The following is a 21,814-nucleotide window of genomic DNA, read 5'->3' as shown; positions in this document are numbered from 1 at the left end:
CATGCATCTGTTAGGACAACATTCTTGTTTAAACAAAGTCTCTCCATGCAAGAAGAGAGCTGTGTCAATAGAAAAGCCCTTGATTTCCCAATTACTTGTTGTTATTCTTTAAGTCACCTTCCAATCCAAACAGCATTTCTAGCACTGAAAGATACCGACTATCAGGATTTGTTCTACTCGACCTTTCATGATATTTCGGCATCTGGCTTTCCAGCTCAAGTAATCAAGATGATAATTAAACCTACATCTTTGTGAATGTCAAAACTGTCATCTGCATTCAGAATGTTACAGGTCTGCAAGAAATGATGATCAAGAGAAATTTAACATCAGTGAGGTCATTAGGAAATTGTTCTAGCACTGGCTTCACCAAAAACTGCCTTGTCAAAGCAAATGAGATACATGGATGTATGCTATATTAACTGCTTATATGGAATACCTAATCAATGTCTCTATAAACTAAGGTTACTCTGTAAATGTAATTGCTAACAGTTCTAGACAGTGTTCAAACAATAGTAGTGAGTTATTGTTCTCCTTTAGGTTGTTTCATTGTTAATACCGTTCTGTTCACTTCTATAAGCATTTATTACACAGATTAATTGCTTTGCTGCTGCCAATGGATATCACATCTTTAGTGAAAAAAATAAACAAAAAACTTCATTGCTTCACATTAAATAATGAGTTAACGATGCAGTAGATTCCAACTTAGAATAAGGCAACATCAGGAGTGTGAAGTTCACATGAAAACATGCCTTGGAATTGTTCCCTTTTGCAAATGAAATCATGCCAGTTTTCCAAATTCAATAAGCAATCAGAAGTTACTTCACAACAGCCAGTACAGTCCTGAGCTTCCAAGCAAAGCTGTAAGATTTGGAGGAAGGTGAATGGGACAAAGTGTTGACCATGATACGGAATCACTCACATTTGTGATGCTTTTTTCATGAGCAGCATTTCAGCTTCAACTGAAAGAGTTTAGTCTGAAATATTATTAATATAGGCAAGTGAAAGAATTACTTCTATCTCTTTGCCTTGCTTACATCTCTCTTGTGCGCCTGCCAGATGGAAGCATCAACCACAGCAACTCCAGCTGCAGAGCACTGTGCAGCAGTGCTGCCATGCACCCGGCTCCTTCTGTTGCTGCTTACAGTTTTCTCTGGAGGTTGGTTTTGCAGCTAGTCAAAGAATTAAAATTACAAATGTGCACTTGCAACTCTGTGTGCGGGCTTTAAATAGCCCTCAGGTTGACAGTTTTTCTTTCTGTTGGTTTTAGCCATGGTCTACAACAACTGAGGAAGCCTCAGATGAATGTGCCATATGAGATGGGACAAATTCAGAAGTGAGATGTCCTCTGCAGTGGCGGGGGAATGAGGCAGACAACTTTGAAGGGCAGACCAGCACATCCAATGTGTGATTGCCCAGGAAATAAAACGCTTCTGGAGAATCCAGCACCTTGGAAGCACTGAGGTATCTACGTGGGACCTGAGACCTTTCCATGACAGAAAATTCCCCTCCATGTCAGATGTAGTTATATGCAGTGCTTTTGTTGGCTCTTTATGGAATAGGATGGTGCCTGAAGCGTTTGCCTGAAGGATGCTCTGGGTAATGTCCTAGGGATTGCCATCCAAACTATCCTGCCACTCAGCTATGAGGAGCCATGAGGAGCACAAGAGCTCTTGGGCTGCCTGCAGTGGAGATTCATAGAATCACAAAATCATTAAAGTTGGAAGAGACAACTAAGATCACCTAGTCCAACTGTCAACCTATCTTTCCTGTGTGCTGGTCCCTGTTCCCTCAATTGTTCATGTATTTTGCATCAGACATCCCCAGAAGAACAAATCCAGAAAGATTTCACCACTGACAATTTTAAATACTTTTGCATGTACCTACATTACTGGTGTTTTGGACTGCAAAGTTTTAAAAGTAGCCCTAGGCAGGAAGAATTCTGTACCAAATTAGTTCTGTCCCTGTGGATCAAGTGTATAACCTGCAGCAAAATTCGATCTCGGTTGTGTGGAGGGAGATACTTAATTGCCTAACAGCCTGTGAATTCCCCTTTTTTATCTTATTTTTCAAAAGATGGGAAGATGGGGTCTCTAGTGGCAGTGCTGGCATCTTAGACGGAGGGAGTGTGAAGCAGCAGTTAGTTGTTAGACTAATACAGCATCTTATCAGGGAAACAGTTTATAACAGGCAGAATGTGTTTCAGGTTTGTCTGTGGGTACAGCTGAGCAAGTCATCGCTTGGCAGCACACAGCTGCAGGTTGGAGCTCCTGGTACTCCAGCAGGTGCAGTCAGCCCAGTGCGAAGGCAATACAAACCGTGATCTCTGATACTGGTGAAGGAAAGAGAAGATACCCAGATGTTTTGAGTTCAACTGACTTAAAGTCTTTAGAAAAATCCCTATGCTCTGTCCCAGAATTCCAGGTACATGCATATAGAAAGCATCAGCACCTGGAGAAAATAACGCAAACTCCAAGGTTAGAGTATAAACCGAAATGCATTTAAAAACCGTATTAGAACAGATAACCTAAAGATTACTGTGATATATCACAGACTGAGTACACATGCTGTTTGCATCTGTGCCTCCTGCCAGCTAGGATAATAGCTATTTTATCTCCAGATATTTGCTGTGAGAGCATTAACATCTGAAAGAAGCCAAGTGCTGGTGGTAAGCTGGGGGATAACTCACAGCATTTAGCCTAAGGCTCCCTCTGTAGTCAAAGGAGAAAGATCAGTGCCTCCAAAGGGGGACTCAGGGCAGAGACTTGAGCAGCTTTGAGGAAGTCTGTCAGGGGAGACCAGGTGAAAACTTGCCCTGAGCAGTTGCTTTCTGTATTTTCCTGCTTTCAAGAGGAGAAAAAATAATAAAAAATAAAAAATAAAAAAAAAGGAAAACACTGTACTGATTTAAATTAGGCTGCACTGGTGGGACAAATGTATTTAGCAGCAGTACCTTGCAAAAGTTAGGTAAGCTGTCCAAACATACTGTCCTTCAGAAATATTATGCTTGCTTAAGCATTACCTGAGTTTCAGTTACTGTATGGCTGATTTTAGGGACAGTAGTTGTTCTTCTTGTACCGCTGCATATTCCACCTGTGTGGATTGAGTTTTCAAGCATAGCAAGTGATGTGGTGTGTAGGGTAAGCTGCTGAAGGACTCGACAAGCCAGAGGAAGATGTATGTCTAATTACACAGATCATGGCCTCACAAGTAGGAGAACCACAGAAATGAAACACCCAGAATCTGAAATCTTTTTGGAAAAGCTCAGACCCTGTATTTGCAGGAGTGTTTGACACTACTTGTGAGAGTTTCTGCCTTTGTTATTAAGAAAAAAACAAATGAATCAGTGAAGCCTTGGGATTCTCTCCACTTTTAGTTTAATTTTCAGCAGTCTGCCTCACTTCTTCCATTAGTAGGTAGTCCTTGCTGTTGTGACAGTTCTGCCTGTGAAACCAACATCTTTGGAAATAGCATTATTAATTACCACATTTGTTTGGAGAAAACAGACTAACGTACCTAGTAAGTCCTTTAATTAAATAAGGGGTACCTCATCAATCAGTACTGATATTAATTGGTAACACTTATCAGTACATCAGCTCTGAAATGCAGAATGAAGTATATCACTTCCCAGATAGCCCAATCACAAAGCTAAGGTCGGGACATCAGTAATTTTTTCAACTTTTATAGTATGTACCATACTGAAATAGATGTTACTTGTGATCTGGAAAGAGTTGCTAGAACTGAGCAGGAAGTTGCTGAAGTCAGAAGGAGTTGACTTCGACGGCCTTGCGATCAAATTGGTAGTGCTGAATGTTTCACCTACTGCTTAAAAGTTGGGACATGTACCATTAGCTACTATGAAATTTAAGCAAGCTTCTGACAGCTTGCTCAAACGCAAAGCATGGCAATCAGGTTTAAGAAAAACACGCTTTCCAAATCTCCATTCATCCTCAGAGGGTTCTTCACAGAATTTTTGTTTTGAGGGAAGGGGTTGGGGAACTGCTAACAACATGACTCAACCCTCTTGGAATCTGCCTGTTTCCTGACCCCTCTAAAATAGCTTACTAATAGCTAGCAGTAACAAGTGTGAGGAACACAATTAATGTTCCTGATACAGTTCCCATAGCTGGAGATTTTTTGGTTCCTTTTTGAAATATTAATGACTTGATTAATGAAGCAAATACACAGGACACCGGTGTCTTCTTTTTTCTCCTGGGCAGGTAGAGGTTGCATGTAAAGCAGAGGACAAATTTTCTGCTCGTACCAAGTAAACCTGAAGGTGGAGGAGAGGCTGGGTTGCCATTAAAGATCTTGCCAGCTCGTCAATTGATGTACTACAATGGATGTAGTTTTCCCCTCTTCCTTAATCTACCATAGAAAACACTAGGTGATATCATAATCAAAAGCACAGCAATTCTTTTCTTCTAATTGTATGTGAATTTTTAAAAAAAAATTCATCTATTTTTTCTTTAAATTTGTGTAAGTTTAACAGTTGCATGACATTTAAAACCTAATTAAACATTAAAATTTAGCCAAGCACAGTCATCATACTCCCTCTATTCCCAGAAAAAAAAAAGTAAGCGATTAATTTTAAATCCTTTTTAATAAATGAATATTCATTTATCAATATTTTCATAAAGCATCTCTTCATCATTCCATTTTACTATTCTTTTTTTTCCACTGCTGAAGAATACCAAAAATACATAGATGTGCCTTAAGCAAAAAAGACTGGATTTTAGTTTATCTTTACAATGGGATGAAATCAACTTAGAGTTAAATCACCATAATATTTCTACTGCTTATTGACTCTCTGGGCTACAACACAAATAGTTCCAGTTGTTTTTTTTTTTTCCATTGCCTTTTACAAACAAATGATGTGTAAATGTTATAGTTAGTGTGAGTTAGAAATGAGTTAATTAGCTATGCAATACATTTCTCTGGCGCAATTTGATTGGAATGATCATCTTTTAGTCTTAAAGCCACCTATGGTTAAAGTCATACACTGTAGCTAGCATAAAGTGACAATAGCCAGAAAATGTGAGGTCAAGGCAAACACTGTTCTTAACACACGGCTGTGTGTGTGTCTGTGTGTAAGAAGTGGTGCTGGGACTGGAAGAAGGGAATTGGCAAAAAAGGCACAAAAATGCGTGTTAAGGATGAAGTGTTAACCTTAAGTGAGAATTTCCTGGCTTTTTTCAAGTCCAACAAAGACTACAGTCTGTTCACAGTCCAAGCTGCTTGTGCCCCATGGAGCTTGGCTGGGCTGATGGATATGGAATCTCATGAAAATCTGAAATGTGCAACTGCTCACTTTTTGCAATGAGAGGGAAGGTGGAAAATACTGTTTCCTGAAGGGGGCTACAGTAATACACTGCTCTCCAGTTGTGCAAGGGGGTGGAGACTCAGAGACTTAGTTATCTTGCCCATGCAGGGTGCTGAAAAAGCACATTTCCTCTTATCTGAGACCAGTCAGTAATTTGTCCATCTATGTAAAAATCCTGACTGAAGCCTCTACAGCATGTGGAGCACATATTCACATCACAAATAAAAGCTCTTTTCTAGTTGTGACAGAGCCCTGGCTGACCAGAGCATTTCTAGGAGCTGGAGCTCAAGGGAGAGAACAGTGATTAAAAACAGTGAGAGGGTGGGACTACTCTCTTCTTGAATTCCTTTTTTCAAAATAGTTGTTTAGGGCACTAACCAAAAAACTTGCTCAAAGATATTTCATTAGGGCAACTTTTCCAAAGCAGAGCCTACCATTTTTATGTTTTATTAATATTGTATTTTTTGTTTAATTACATTTTGCTATTAAGGTAAGAACTTGGGAGATATTATCAATGAATCTACAACATGTGTATTTGGGAAGGTGCTAATTGTTTTATTACTTTGACAATAATGATGACAACATGCTCTACAATCCCTTCACAGTTGGAAGAAATATCAGACAGCTCATAATATGTTGCAGCCTACCAATGCAGGCAAGGGCAAAGCAATGGGGATCACACTGCAGCTCTACCTCAAGGCAGATGAAGGAGCATGTTGCTGTTCAGTGAGTAGCAGCCCCCAGGATGAGACTGAAGCTCAGGCTTTGCACACTGCCTATGCTGCAGTTCAGCCCAGAACAAAGTTTCTCAGCTCAGTTGCAGAGTCAAGGGTGGAAACAGCAACAGAGTGTACATGGCAGCAGCATGAGTGCTCTACTCATAGGTAATCCAAGGCCTTCTCATCATCATCCCATCTTGGTGCTTTTATCTTGGTAGATGCATATCCACATTTTTCTCCCATAGATGTCCCTAGCTAACATTCAAAGCTCTCTTTTTGACATAATTTCCTATTGATTTCCCCAGGAATCCTGCATATGGAGTACAGGCATAGCCATGCCTAAATTCTTGTTTTAAATCTAATTATTCTACTGCACCTGTTGGTAGTTGTGAATGTACATGATAGAAATGCTGCTTACAAAAAATATATCTTCTTTTCTTTAGAAAGGTTGCTCTAATAAGTAACAAATTAAGTTTACAGATCTGAAATCAGCATACCTTGAATGACTACAATATACTAGACGGAAAAAAGTTGGAAACCTGCTTAGGGAATGAATGTGAATGAAAACCAAAGTGCTCACATTTGCATGAAAGGTGAGTCTGAACACAGTCCTGAAAGAAAACATACTTCTTGCTGTCTTTTGTGATCTGTGACTGCAGGACGTGAGCTTCATAAGCGTACATGTATATACTTTAAGTATATAAATAAAATATGAAAATACTCCATTACTGAATCAAAGTATCAGAAGTGCTCTATTTGCTCAATTCTAAAGAATAAAAAGTTGTAACATCACAGAAACAAAAATATGACATAGCATGCAGTCACAATAGCAAGCACAGGAAAGAAAAACATTGAGAAAATATACTTATATGCATATTATGCAAATATATTTTACATTAACATACAATGTTATAAGAATGTTAAATAATGTGAATGCATATTTAAAAAATGCTACAGCTAGGTGGTTTCATGTTGAAGTAGCAAATAACCTGAGACATCTTCTATGCTTTCACTGGAATAACAATCTTTAAATCTACAGCAGATGTAGAACACGTTGACAGTAGTTGAAATCTCAGCTACTTTACACTAAAAATGTGCTGTTCTCTTTCAAAATGACATGGCAGCTGGAACCAGTCCAAGGGGAGGAAAATGTGCTGCACATTTACAGTACTTACAAAAGATTCTTTTCACTGTTGATGGACATTTAAAATGCTTGTTTGAAATATTATGAACATGTATACATCTCCAAAGACCTACAGCAACGCTCCTATGATCAGCTTGCTTACTGCAGAAGAGAAAGCAAGAGACCATTAAAAACAGTGCCCATTCATGAGCGGGAAAAATGTGTTAGGTCATACAAAACCAAGAAATTTTAGCAAAGAGAAACAAGTTTGGCTTGATGAAATTGTTGTTCATGGTTCTGCAATACAAACGACTTACTTTAAACTTACCAGTGTAACTCTATCACCTTATGATTAGTGTGTATGGCAGCATTTACAAACAATGTTACTAAATACTGACTTTATACACCATTACAGCTGTTTGAAAATTTCTATGACCATCAAAGTTTTGAAGTGATAATATACAACACTTACGTTCCCAAGGCTTGCTTTGGACGACACTTGCCTTTCAAATTAAAAAGTTCCTCGGAAGTGCATTCTATGTTACATTGTCCATAACCTCAGAATGAATGCGTACACGTATGTGTGCATACATATACTTTTGCTCTTCAGTGTGTGCTCATATATACACACGATCTTTCGCTGTATGTATTCACACATACATGAGTATTCTCTACATTGTAAAAGTTCATATATATATATATTTTTACATATAAATATATATAAACTCTGCAGGCAAGTAGTACTTCACTTGTTATAATTGAAGTCCTTTAAAAAAGTTCAGTCACTCAGTTAACATAGTATAGCCAGTAAATTAAGTTGAAAAGAGAAAATGTGAATGGAAACACCATTCTTGACCATCTGTCGATGGCATTCACATCTGTTAGATCAGGAATTTTTATCTTCAGTTGTGAAGACCTTCTTCGTAAATGGCCCCTCTTGCTGTGGGAGCCTGTTCTGTCTGATGAACGCCTTCCAAGGCTTTCGCGATGTGAGCTTTGTTTTCTGTACTGGATTCCTGAGTTGTCAAAGGATATCGTTGAATTTCTGGCATCCGTAACGCTGGTTGTGACCTCATTGCTTGCCACCTCGTTGTGAATTTCAAGAGATGTTAGCAGAATGTTTCCATGGGTGTCCACCTACAGGACAAAAGTGGAAATTTGCATTGTTTCAAAAGATTTTGACGTATAACAGCAAAGTGTGGGTGTATTTACATCTCCAAAATCATATGTATTTTAAGAAAGCAATACTCATTTTAAGCATGTGGTAATATTAGAAAAAAAGATCGGAATATTCAGCTGCTTAAACTGAGACAAGTACTTAGACACTGTTACAAACAGGGATATCATATTACCAACTTTTAGTAGGCATATTTGGCAGAAGCAACCATTTTCCTCTTCATTTAAATTAGCTGTGCTTTAAAGGATGAAGTATTTCAGTGAAATCTCTGTATTGCTAGCAGTGGGAAGAGAAGGTAAAGGAGGGAAACTCTCTCTGTGAGAGCAGGAAATTAATTACAACTAAAAAAAGCTGTTTTTTTTTCATAGGAGCACCTCTCCAGTGAAGAAAGGTTGAAGGAACTGGGCTTGTTTAGCTTGGAGAAGTGAAGGCTCCGGGGAGACCTCACTGGGGCCTTCCAGTAATTGAAGGGAGTGTATGAACAGGAAGGGGAACAACTGTTTATGAGGGTGGATAGTGATAGGAAAAGGGGGAATGGTCTTAAAGTGAGACAGGGGAGGTTTAGGTCAGATATTAGAAGGAAGTTTTTCACACAGAGGTGGTAACACACTGGAACAGGTTGCCCAAGGAGGCTGTGCATGCCCCATCCCTGGAGACATTCGAGGCCAGGCTGGATGTGGCTCTGGGCAGCCTGGTCTGCTGGTTGGCGACCCTGCACATAGCAGGGGGTTGAAACTAGACAATCATTGTGGTCCTTTTCAACCCATTCTATGATTCCACAATTCTGTGATTCTATTCAGGCTTGAGAAAAAAAGAAAAAAGTGCAGGTGAAATCACAATAAGCCCTATCCTGCTGAATTCCTTGTATATTGGATTCACACACCTTTTTTACAGCTTTTCTCTTAAACTTTTCCTTCCATGTACATTTTCCTGATTTTGTAATGATGGCAATGCATAATTATATATTTTTTCTACTTGGATAAGTAAGTGATCTTAAATAGGAATAACACTGCTAAACTGAGGAAACAAGTAGCACTCCTCTCTCTAGCCTCCATCTGCACCAGAAGGTGAGCACAGTGCTGAGCACAGCTGAGGAACGTGATGCCAATACAGGAAAAAGGTTCTGAAGAAGGAGAAGGAGGTTCTGATTCTTTTTTTGGCCTTAGTAAACTCTGGGCTTGATTCTGCAGCCCCCTCCAAGTAACAACAGAGTTGAGTATAGCTCCCTCTGCCCAGAAAACTTTAATTTCCCAGGACTGACAAAGTCCTGAGTGATGCCATCTCAGGCATCATTTGATTGCTACAGTGGTGGGTCACTGCAACCCTTTGTGCCCCATGCCCTGCATGCTGGAGGATATGCAGAGAATAAAGCTGATGCAGGAGTCAGCTCCAACTTCCCACCAGCTTTTGGGAAAGTAAATAAACTGCTCACTGTAAGATAAATGCTCTGTCCTGGGTATTTTGAACTAGTTAACATTTGTGTGACTGCTCAAATGAATGCAGTTTCCCTCTCAAGTCAAGAAGAAATTGTTATACGTAGCATACACAGGATAATTTCCAGACCTATTTTCACAATTTATTCAACTACAATTCAGCCTGTGATTTTGTTCATTACTACCTTTTTCTAAATTGCCACCTGATTTAGCTAAGTGAACAGTGTGGCACAGCTAAACATCTCATCCTGGAAACATAAGTGTAAAAGCAGCTGAGAAAACACAGTATAGTCATGAACTATTGAAGTTCATACAGCCATCCGATACCAGGTCTGCTGGAAGCTTTGTGTGATGCAATAAAAGTATGCGTTTGCTATGTGTCTGTTTTTTAGCTTCTTACAATCCTGTTCACTTTTTGGAAAATTGATATTTCTTTAATCAATTATAGATATACAGCTTATGTTTTCTCTGGGAAATGTATTTATAGTCATATTTACATACTAATAATACTTTGACAAGCTTCTTGCAAATGGTAAAAGAACACATAATACAATGAACGACACATAGGTAAGAAGAAAAAAAAAATCCTAAGATATTCAACACATCCTGCTGTTGTAGGCAACAGTGCATAATGCTGATGAGTGCCTATAAATAAAAATAAACAATGTGAAACAGAACCATGAGGTGCAGAAGCCTCAGTGGTGATTAAGAATTTATTTTTCCCCTGGCAGAAACCTGCTGGGTAGAAAAGTATGAGCTTGAGGTTTGTAGAAATGAGTACATGCTATTGAGCAGGATCTGCAGCTGGGGAATATACACAGCTGTACAATACAACCATGGACACCATCACTACTTAGAGTGGTCTCTGAAAGTCACTGATTCAGTTTGCATTGCATTGTTTGTTTTTCTCCCCACAGTCAGTACAAATTATGATCAGGATTTGTAATAGCACTGTGCAAAACATCCCTACAATTTGTAACTTCCTTATAAAGCTTAAAATTACATCTCTCATCCAAGCCTCTACTAAGTATGTGCCACACCCTTTCCCATCTCCTCCCAGATTTTGAGAAACATTACATAAAGTTCCTTCAACTTCCTCGAAATGCCCCAGCAAGGAGCATTTTACTGGGCCCTACTCTGGACGTACTGCCTTCTCTTTGCAGCCTCTGTTCCCTTTTCTGTCTGCCACCTCCATATATGAAGACATTATCCAGTCCATAGGTACTTTGTCTTTCCATTGAGACCTGGCCTGTTTTAAGTGAAGTGTCAGCTTGTACTCGGGAGGGTATATCTTCAGGCTTCTCCTACAGAAGGAAAGTATTAATTTGATTCCACTTATTTCATTACACTGCATAGCCTGTTTCACCTTATCTGCCAACCCTGCATGCACCCCTAATGGAATTTCTGTCTCTGATTTCCCAGTGATACTGCCACTTTTCACTGTTAGTCACTGCATCTATAAATCAAACCAGAAAGGTGGTCCGGAAAGTAGCAACGTTGACGTAAAAGCTTTGTTTGAACACACAGTTACACCCTACAAAGTTGCAGGACAACATATATTTTCTGAAAATGTCCAAAAACCATATTTGGAAACCGTTGTGAAGTGCATCTCTTTGTTAATAGACTGAGATTAGCAAGCCAAATTCAAGGAAGGAGTAAATGGAGAGGTGTGCAGAAACTGAAATCTGGTATGCTTGAGACCTATTCCTGCAAACTGTGTTGATTTCCTCTGAGGTTTTGGATAAACCTTTAAACTCTCAATAAAGTTACAGCACCATATCCCAATACTTTGTGACAATCTTAAGGTGATTTTGCAAAGTAGGAACACGTAATATATGCAACACATTAAAAAGTATTTGCACGTGAACATGACGTCTGAGTGATTTGAGTAATGATTTAAATGACTTTGACAAATGTACAGAAACACTCTCAAGGAATTAAGAAGCACAGTGACAGGCTTATCCTGTGCAGGTTGACTCAGGCATGTTTGAATATACATGTAAGGAAAAGTCCCACATGAGTGTACAAGAGTATGGCGCAGTGGCTCAAAGAAAACTATTACTCTAGATACAGATATAGATTATGTAAAGCAGCTGAACTGATTACAGACAAGACTACACATGACAAACAAGACCAACATCTTTGATGAAACCTCTGTTTTACTCCTTACGAGTCTTACAAGATTTTATGGCCTTGCTCAGAACTGTCACAGCATGTGCACTGGAAATTTTCCTCAAAGTGTTTTCCGAAAAAGACAAGCTTTGTTCTTGAATATCGTTACAAAGTGGAGATGACAACATTTGGCCAATTTCTCTTGCTCCTTATGATCCTATTTTAACCTAAAGATTTCTCTTGTCCTCCCTGGAGTCCTTGGGTCTCCTATGATCTCTTTTCTGCCTGAACCCACTTATTCCCCATTTCCCCATCTGCACTCTTGCATTCCCATCTCTTCCCTGACAGAACCCAGAGCTGGTTGTTTCCATTAAGTGTCTCCCAGTGAGCCCACAAAAGTAGACAAAAACAGATGAGTGCCAAATCATTAACCAATTCCCTACTGAATAAGCATGGATATAAATATGCAAAACTGATGCTCTTATTAAATTAAACACCATTCCTCCCACCTTTGAACAATTACAGCTCCTGCACCAGAAGGTGAATGGCACTCACATAACTTCATTTGGAAGCTGAGAAACATGAAATGCAGTGAGACATACCATACAATGAAAAACAGATTCATTTTTGTAGGTTCACCGTTTCTTAGCAATGTGGCAGTAGGCCTCTTCACCCATGTAACCAGTGACAAGACGAGAGTTAATGGCCTCAAGCTGCATCAGGGAAGGTTCAGGTTGGATATTAGGAAAAATTTCTTCTCATGAAGAGCAGCGAGGCAGTGGCACAGGCTGCCCAGGGAGGTGGTGCAGTCACCATCCCTGGAGGTGTTCAAAAACCGTGTGGATGTGGCACTGAGGGACGTGGGCAGTGGGCATGGTGCGAGTGGGCTGATGGTTGGACTGGGTGATCTGAGAGGTCTTTTCCAATCTTAATGATTATATGGTCCTAAGATTAAACTAAACATATTACACAGCAAATTAAGAAAATCTAAAAACTCTAACAGCCATATATCATCACACAAGAATGAAGTAACTGAAGTTAAAAGAGGAAAATTAGCAGACGGCTCACAAAGAAACCGTGGTCTTACTCTTGCATGAACTCTGCTTCACCAATAGGCTCAACTAGAACAGTACATCATAGATTTGAAACTTCTTTCATACCAGGAAACTTCACCATTTACTTCTTAACTCTAGGCAACAACATACTGGCTTGTTTAGATGTTAAATATTACGTTTTTAAATAGATGAATGAAAAGAGCTGCTATTAAATATTTTCCTCTAATTAAGATTGTTGGAAAACTTCAGTTTTAATGTCAGTTTGAAAACACTTGACTAGGGTCAGGAAACTACGAAACAGCTTGATTTACTGTGAGACCGTGTCTGAATTACTTTGGGTTCATTTCGTTCTCTGTTTAATATTCCATAAATTTTAAGTAGTACTTTACTCCTCCTGTTCTTCCTCATAAGTCTTTCACTCTACTACAGAAAATAAACAGTGGAAGCATTTTGCTTAAAACCCATAGGTACGTTTAGGAGTTCATCAATCCCAGATTTTTAAATACCGTGTAAATATTTTCCATTATATGAAGTAATATAAATGCAAATAGCAGGTTTAAATAACAGGAAGAAAAGCTGTCTCTTTATTAGTCTCGCGCTATTTTACATCAAAATTACTATTCAATAACATTACCCCACAAAATAGATCTCCTCTTAAAACTATAAAATAGAAATTACCTTTGGTAGTCATTGTAATCTAGCTACCTGACTGTCACCTGGTCTGCCTGATGAAAGCACGAGGGGTACACTACAGCTTTCAACTTCTTTACTTATGTGTGAACAACTTTCTAACATGTCAGAGACCAGGTCTTGAGTGCTATTTGTGCTTGAAGCAACACTGATTGACTACATTATGCCTGAGACATTTAAAAAATAATTTAAACTGCAAGCACATTAAAAATGATATTGTTGAGTATTCTCACTGAGTCTAAAAGTTGATACCTTACTACTTTAATAAAATTGCTTATATTAATTAAGAGGATCAAAATAAATGAAAGAGACAGTTAAGTTGCTGTCAACATAGTAGATGAAACTAGGGTAGCCAGCAGAACTGGGAAGATGGAAAGATCTTGAAAATAAAAGAAAGTATGAAGAATAAAGAAAGTTAGAAAGTTGCACCCCAATATTACTGATAATCAGGTAAGGATGGAGTTTGACAGCCATCCTTGTTGTATTTGAACTAAGTTTGTACACACACGATCCCTCAGTGCACAACGAATGTCATAAACACTACAGAACTAGGGCTGCTCTCACAGGAACTGTGTTTCTCACCCTTGAGACATATTTTTCAAAACTTGGCACCTACTCATCACACGCTTCAGAAATATCCCACTCTTCAAAATAGCACCAAAAAAAAAACATCCAGAAAAGATGAAGATGCACAGGAGAATACTGCCAGTTTTGCTATTCTCATATTTCCCAATTTAGACTGAGTGATAATTCTACCATAGGAGCCAAGACACTCATTCTAAGAAGAAAATCCCACTTGTGAGAACAGTTGCTACCATTCATGATGCTTTAAAAGCAATAAGTAGATGTAAAGTGGTCTCCATACTCAATAGTGGCTGGTGGGCAGTGTTGCCTTGGCCAACAATCAGAGTCTGAACTAGAAACCTCTGGAGCTAAAAAGCCATGCAGCAACTGCTGGCTAGAAGGGCCTTTTTACAAAGGGTTTTGTATTATTTTGTTCAAAGGAAGCTATTCCCATATGTCTGAGAGCCACAGGGGGTTGAAGCTTGAATGAGCTTGTGTGATAGCTACCATCCTGATTGATACCCCGAGGATGAACTTTTGGTCCCACCAAACTGAAAACATAAATTGCCACAGCATGAGCTAAGAAAAAGTATTTTTAGCAGGGGACTGTAACAAATCATAACCTGTATGGATTGGCCCAGAAGGAGCAATGTCCAAAACACATGATCACCAGCTGATTATGCCAATGGCCTCTATCACAAGAGAGAACAAAAAGTGAGAACTGGATTGCCTTAGAGCTAACTCATGCTGATTTAGTTGTAAATTAGGCTGTATCTGAGCCTTATTTAAAATAAACAACTTACGTAGTAAAACTGAAAATGCACAGACAGCTACAAATGAAGCCAGAATCTGCCAACAGAAACAAGAGAAACAGAATTGATCCATAACAATAGTGATCAATTTTCAAAGGAAAACAGGCTGCCTGTTTTTACAGGCCACCCATTCTTTGCTGTCAATTTTTTCACAAACAGAAGACTTTAATTTACGCACTGATACCATAGGCAGAAGGAGCTTTTATGAAAAATCAAGACCCAGTTCTTCCTAGAGCTTGTTCTTATATATGAACCAATTGACTGAGGTTTCCAAGAAAGAGTTTTCAGAAGTCTACTACTGAATTTGTTTATTTCTGTGTTTGTTTGTTTGTTTTTTCCCAAGTGCCCTGACCTAGGACTCTAAATCAATGGCAGAGAGCTCATGCATATGGTTCATTACAAGCAAATTCAATGACTAAACCAAAACAGAGAGATCAACACACAGTGGTAGTCTTAGAGACAAACTAAAAGTAATGTATTTTTCTAGTTTTATATCTAAAACCTTTTTGACCTCTGTTCACACATTTTGTAGTCACCAAATAGTAAGGGTTGTGATAAAAGGTGCTGACAGTTGAGCCCTTCCCAGGACATCCAGCCCAGCTATAAAGCAAGAAGCAAGTAAGTGCCAAGTAGCCATTATTTCCATCACATTCACCAATTTTCAAGACTCACTGAATTTGATGTCTGAACTCAATGCCTCTTCAGTGCCCCTTGAAGAGTTTGCAAAGCTTTCAGGTAGTCTTCCTTGGCAAACTCCAGCAGGACCACCTGTCTTGCCTACATTGTCGGATGCCTATACAGGATAGTATACAGTGGGCATAATCCAGAACTGTGGAAGGTGTGTTGCTGCTTCAGGGTTGTGATCTCTGACAATCCTGGTAATCTTTGTTCGATATGTATTTTCCCTGAGCTGCACATCGCAAAAGATCTCTGGTCTGCTCTGAACAATCTCTTCTGCCTTGGATTTGCTAGTGTTTTATCAAATGAGAAATTAGGAGAAGACATTCTACATTTGCTGAATGTGCATTTTCCATCTATTTCTTGCTCAAAAGGAAGACTTCTGATCAGCTCTATTTAATGTAATTTCTGGTCATACAATGGCACTACTTCTCTTAAGACACTGAATCCAGCAACTGCAGTAAAGCTCTGTTGACTTCACCAACTGACGCTGACCACACTTCATTATTCATCATAGATGTGTTTAAATAGCAAATATTCACAGACAGTACGAAGTAGAAGCATACAGATTTCCCTTTCACATTTGGAATTCCAAGTGACAAAGTAGCATACTGCTCTTGCAGTTCTGTCATGCTGCTCATGTCTTATGTCCAGTTCATGCTTGGCCAATATTAAACCAGCAGAAAAGTCAGAACTTAGGATGCTTAGGATGGTCCAGAAAGAAAAGAAAAGGTCCTAAGTTAAAAGTGAGATAGAAAGGTTGATGCGTAAGGTATAACCAGGTCTGCTATATAAAAATGATGTGATGTGGGTATTAAAATAACACCTTTTCATTCATTAAGGAACTTAGACTACTTCTGACAATACAGACTAATTGAACTCTTTATTGAAGAACAGTCAGGCATTGGATGGTATTGAGTAACTAATGAATTCTATAAATCATTTAAATGGATGACATTCACTAGATGGTTTTCATTGGGAAAACAGAAGCTTAGGGCATATATATGCATTACCTGCTTGCAGCTAAAATCTCCTCTATTGCTTTCAGTTGTGATATTCTTTTTTTCTTCAATTTGCTTTCTTATTATCACTACTTATTTTTCCAGAAAATGGAATTCAGTCTTCCTGCTAGCTTAGTCCTAGGCAATGCTGCCAACTGTGATGAGATCTTGGTTCCATAATAGAATGGACAAAAAAGAATTTATTGCTTCAAAAACTATTTCACATATATGAATGCCAATAATTATGTGGAGTTCTGCATTACAGTTATTATGGCAGACAGGATCACCAGAATAATAAAATACAGCTTGAAATGACTTTATGATACCAGTGTTTAATAAATAGGTAGTATTTTTGTCACAGTGAACTCTTCTAATCTATAGCTAATAGAAAAAGTAAACTATGGTCTTACTCAACTGAACTGAATGAAAAAGCCTCATCGGGAGCATTTTAGCCAAAATAATATGTTCTATTGAAACTGACATAGTTTGCTAATATCATATAGTGCTGGATATCTTGACTTTTTATTTCAAATGAGCAGAAGGGATATTTTTTGCACAAAGTAATACTTAAGGGAAGGAAATAGGATGGAGTGTAATCGGCACTGACCATAGCAATACTATGATTTAGAAAGCCATCTGAAAGTTTCTCTGGGAAGCATAATTTTCTGCTGGCCTTTGCTAGCAGTAGGTGATTGTGCCACACACACAGCATTTCAACTCTGCTGACCAATTAGTTAGCATGAGCAGAACTAATCCTTTATCTGCTTACGCCCGTTCTAAATGCATCTGCTTGAAAGGAAGTGAGAAAAAGTATGCTCAGATGCCAGATTCCCTTGCATGAATACAAATTAAACTGTACTTGATTTAAGCATATAAGGGCTTTTGTAGGTCTGGGCCTTTTGTTTCAAACTAGCTGCAGTAGTATTGTTTTCTTCTTACAGTTTCTTGTCATACAGATCATACTCAGATTTCTCCATGCTTAAATTCCTCTTTGTAGGTAATTGAATACAAAAATACTGAAGTTTGACCACAAAAAGGAGATGTGATTGGTTATGTTTTTACACAGATTTTTTTTGTTTATTCCGTACAGTTAGCATTTGTAATAAAGGAAAGAAGAGACTATATATAAAGAATCCTACCCGGCTGCCTTCAAACCTTGAGCGATCGTTGTTTGCCTTTGCTGTTTTTTCCGCAAGTTTCTTCTGCCTTTGAGGGCCTTTTCCGAAGAAAATGTAGTTGACAAAGGCATATTCAAGTAAGGCCAAGAAGACGAATACAAAGCAGCCCATAAGATACATGTCAATGGCTTTAACATAGGGAATTTTAGGCAAAGTCTCTCGCAGATGTGTGTTGATTGTTGTCATAGTCAGCACAGTTGTAATTCCTAAACAAAAAAAGTAAAAGAGCACATGTTTTACATATCCTAAGTGGATAATGCTTCAATTTTGTTTTTCTTTTTGGCAAATTTCCCTTGTCAGTGCGAAGAAGCTTAAAAATTCGTGAAAGCAGTCTCTCAGGTGACAACACTACAAATAAAAGCAAAATTAAAGCTTGATGCATTACTCTTCTGTTACAACATTTCCTTCTACAGCTAGGGGAAATAATCAACAAGGGTCCCTGTTGCCACCACAGTGAATTAATGTAGCTTCAGAAAAGCCACTGTAGCTGTACTGAGAATATCTCTGGGATGAACAAATTGACCTCCAACAGGAGGGAAACATTCTGGAAAGCACTAAAATGTGTGCTCTTCCAGCTCTGCATTAGCCACAAACACCACAGAGACAATTTTTTAAAGCAATAACGGAACTAATTAGGGATCTGGATAGACAAAACCATGTGAAAAAATTAAGGCAGAGGGACTGTAAAGACATTTATCATCTAGAATTGAATTTCCAAGAGTTAAGCAGTTGGTTGAAGTTAGCCCTGTAGGGTCCCTCTGGAGTAGACAGAGAGAGAAAGGCATCGCCCTAGAGCAGTTCATCCCATCTACTTTAGACACCTATTTCAGTATTAGACAATGTAGTCTAATTGAAGAGGAATTTGAGAGCCCTAGTTTAGATCAGTAGTCTAATTTCTACATGGCTAGACAGAAATGAGATGAACAGTGAGAGAGACAGGTACATAGATTTGAGGAAAGAAAAAGCCAAGAAGGGAGAGAAGCATTTTTATAGTGATCTACTGGACATAAACGAAGTATCCAAAAGATCTATTAGGTATGTCAAATCCTCATTTATTTGAGGATGGACATAGCATCTGAAATATATCACCAGAGCACTGTTTTGAAAGCCTGGTAAGAACAGCAAATTATTGTTCGTCTGCTCAAATTCTCAAGAAATTGCAGGTTCTGTATCTGGAAATTTTATGGGAATCAAAAATCACAGAAGGCTGAAAACACTGATTTTTAGAATATCTGATTTTTAGATAGAAGAGGCAAACCATTTTAATAGGTCCCCCTCCTTTACTATTTTTTTCTGATTTTATAATTATTCCTTTAGTTTTTAACTAGTCAATAAAATGCTGGCAGAACAAAAATAAACAACAACAAAGATACTGGCATATTACAAATCACAGTTTCTTTTACCAGAAGAGACAGAAATAAAGACAAATATAAATAAGATAAATATAACTCAAAATCAAGCTGTTGATGTAAGCAGTGTTACCCCAAGGAATTGCAGTAACCTATGAGGTTCTATAACAGATATTTTTTATATTTAGTAGGTTAGCATCATGCACATTTTCCTCTAAACTGTGAAAAAAGTTTGTTTTGATATCAGATGCTTTATTGCTTGAAATGCAGTGGATAAAGGGAGCTTACAAGCAGGAGGAAGACTGACTTCTTATGTGGTCCAATAATGACAGGCCAAAGGGGTCAAGTTTTAAGTTAAAAGGGGAGAGATTTAGTGTAGATATTAGGACAAAATTTTTCACTCAGAGGGTGGTGAGGCACTGACAAAGGCTGCCCAGGGAGGTTGTAGATGCTTCAAACCTGGAAGTGTTCAAGACCAGGCAACCTGGATGTGCCCCTGCCCACAGCAAGTGGTTGGAACTGGATAGGTATTGAGGTCCCTTCTTACCCAAACCACTCTATGATTGATTAATTCTGTGATTTGCAGCCCACGCTTATTTTAAAAATTTTACTCACAGTAGAATAAAAACTGATACATTGGGATTATTTTTGAAGAAATTTTACCAAGGTCTGTGGAAAACCTCATTGTCAGCACATGGAATGAGTGAGAAGTCTAGAGGATGGCTGCAAACACTATCACATATTTGCAGCCCAAGGGATTGCTCAGCCTGAATTACCTTCTTCCCTTGTAGGATTACATGCAATTGCTTCCTATAAGGATTCTGAAAATTACCTGAGATAAAACTGGATCTTTTATCAGAAATCCCACAAATTCCTCTTTTAATACACTCTTGACATTGCATGTCATCTCACAAATGTTTACCAAAGCCTTGATCAACAAGCAACTCAGAAGCACACACAGATGAGTAATTAATACCCACATTTTTAGTGTCTGTTCCCAGCTGTTGTCTAGATTGCAGAAATAATTCCTTAACCACCACATGGAGAGTTTTAGAAGTTCTTTGAGAGAGCCAGAAGATTAAACGCACTGAATAGAAGGGGGTCACCACTAATTTAAAGGAAATACATCTCCTGGGATAACATCCTGGCACCCTGCAGGCAATACCAATTGTCATGTCAAAATCCCCCTTCTGAAGATCAATAATTTACTTTAAAACACAGCTGGAGGAGGAGCAGCTGAAACTCACCTACCCAAATAAGACAATCGTGTGATTACAGCCTTTGTCAAGAGAGAACTCTAAGATTTTGACTTCATTCAGAGGAATTAATTCAGGAACTTCTATGGCTAAGTAGCAACAACTCAGAGTTTTGAGCAGCAGTGTCCCAGATTTGATGGCTTTGAATATAGCTCTTGAGATTAGCCTGGGATCAGCCTCTATTTGCAGTGTCTATTGCCCATAGTCTGTGGAATGAACTACTCTTTCTTCTGTGCCTGGGTTTCTTTGTTGAGGAACTTCTTGATTCAGTACTGAACAAAGTTATGTATGTCCAAAGGTGCAAACACTGCCTTTAAACTTCAATATAATTTCTTCTCAGCTTCAAGCTCATGAAGTGGTTACACAAAAGAACAAAGGATTAGGCCCATGGTACTGAACTTTATTATACAAATATCAGATGATACAAGATATAATCATCAAGGCACTAATTGTGTTCTGAGAAAAACCTATTAGATGGATTGTCATTTTCTCAAAATTACTTTCTATCATTTGGAAATAGAACACCTGAGCTCTTGAGCTGTTTTGAATGTATTCTCTGACTTTTGTTGAAATATTTCTGTTATCACAGTATATTACTTGTTGAAGCAGGGCCTCTTGTGCTAGAGACAAATAGACCACATGAGACTGTCTTTTCCCTTATATGAGGAAAAAAAATGTGTAAACCTGTTATAGAAAAAATGGAATGTCATTGGTTTTGGTAACTTCTGTCTAACCATTTGTCTAACCATTGCAGTTCTGGCCAGCATTTAAAATCCAGATGCTGACTGATGTATTCAAGTGTTTTCCTAATTCTGTCATGATGTCTCAAGGGTAGATCTTTGGTATCAATTGTTCATTTATGAATACAACAGAGCTGTTTGGACCCCACACTCCATCTCCCATGAAGCTACTATTTAGCAGCAATATGCTGAACACACATTGGCTCTTCAGTGGTAATGCCAGACTCTGTCGTGTATACTACATACTACACACGTATTCACCAACTAATCCACTTAATATGTAGAATTACTGTACCTATAGAGTAACTGCAGCTAGTATAACACATTTTCAGTCATAAAAGTTCAGATGCTAGGAAGTCATATGAGATACATATACATGGGTATAACTGCAGCTGCCCTCCTTCTGTATATTACATATTGCGTGGTAAAGTATACAGAGACAAGGTATCCTATGGATATGTCTTGGAGTATTGGTTTGCTGTGGTATATAAGAAAATAAAGGAGCTAAGGAATATGCTCCAGTTTTAAGAAGAGAAGATAGTACAGGAGAAGTTATGTAGCATGGGCTTAGAGTAAGGTTTTGAATAAGAATGCATATGCCAGTGGA

The 21,814-nt window shown here is 38.5% G+C and overlaps 1 protein-coding gene across 1 annotated transcript in view; it reads right to left on the bottom strand.

The window, feature by feature from the left end:
• Nucleotides 1-4,680: 4,680 nt before the first annotated feature.
• Nucleotides 4,681-21,814, bottom strand: part of GABRB3 (gamma-aminobutyric acid type A receptor subunit beta3) — a 112,714-nt gene continuing 95,580 nt past the window's right edge. The window contains exons 8-9 of the mRNA XM_010727547.3: nt 17,824-18,068; nt 4,681-8,299 (exon numbers count right to left, since the gene is read on the bottom strand). Of these exons, the coding sequence (XP_010725849.1) occupies nt 7,949-8,299; nt 17,824-18,068 (596 nt within the window). The 3' untranslated portion in view covers nt 4,681-7,948. The remainder of the gene's footprint in view (nt 8,300-17,823; nt 18,069-21,814) is intronic.

Source organism: Meleagris gallopavo, chromosome 1, assembly GCF_905368555.1.
Source record: "Meleagris gallopavo chromosome 1, MGAL_WU_HG_1.1, whole genome shotgun sequence".
Lineage (NCBI taxonomy): Eukaryota > Metazoa > Chordata > Aves > Galliformes > Phasianidae > Meleagris > Meleagris gallopavo.
Note: the sequence above shows the minus strand (reverse complement) of the source record. Positions and strands in the feature narration are given on the sequence as shown.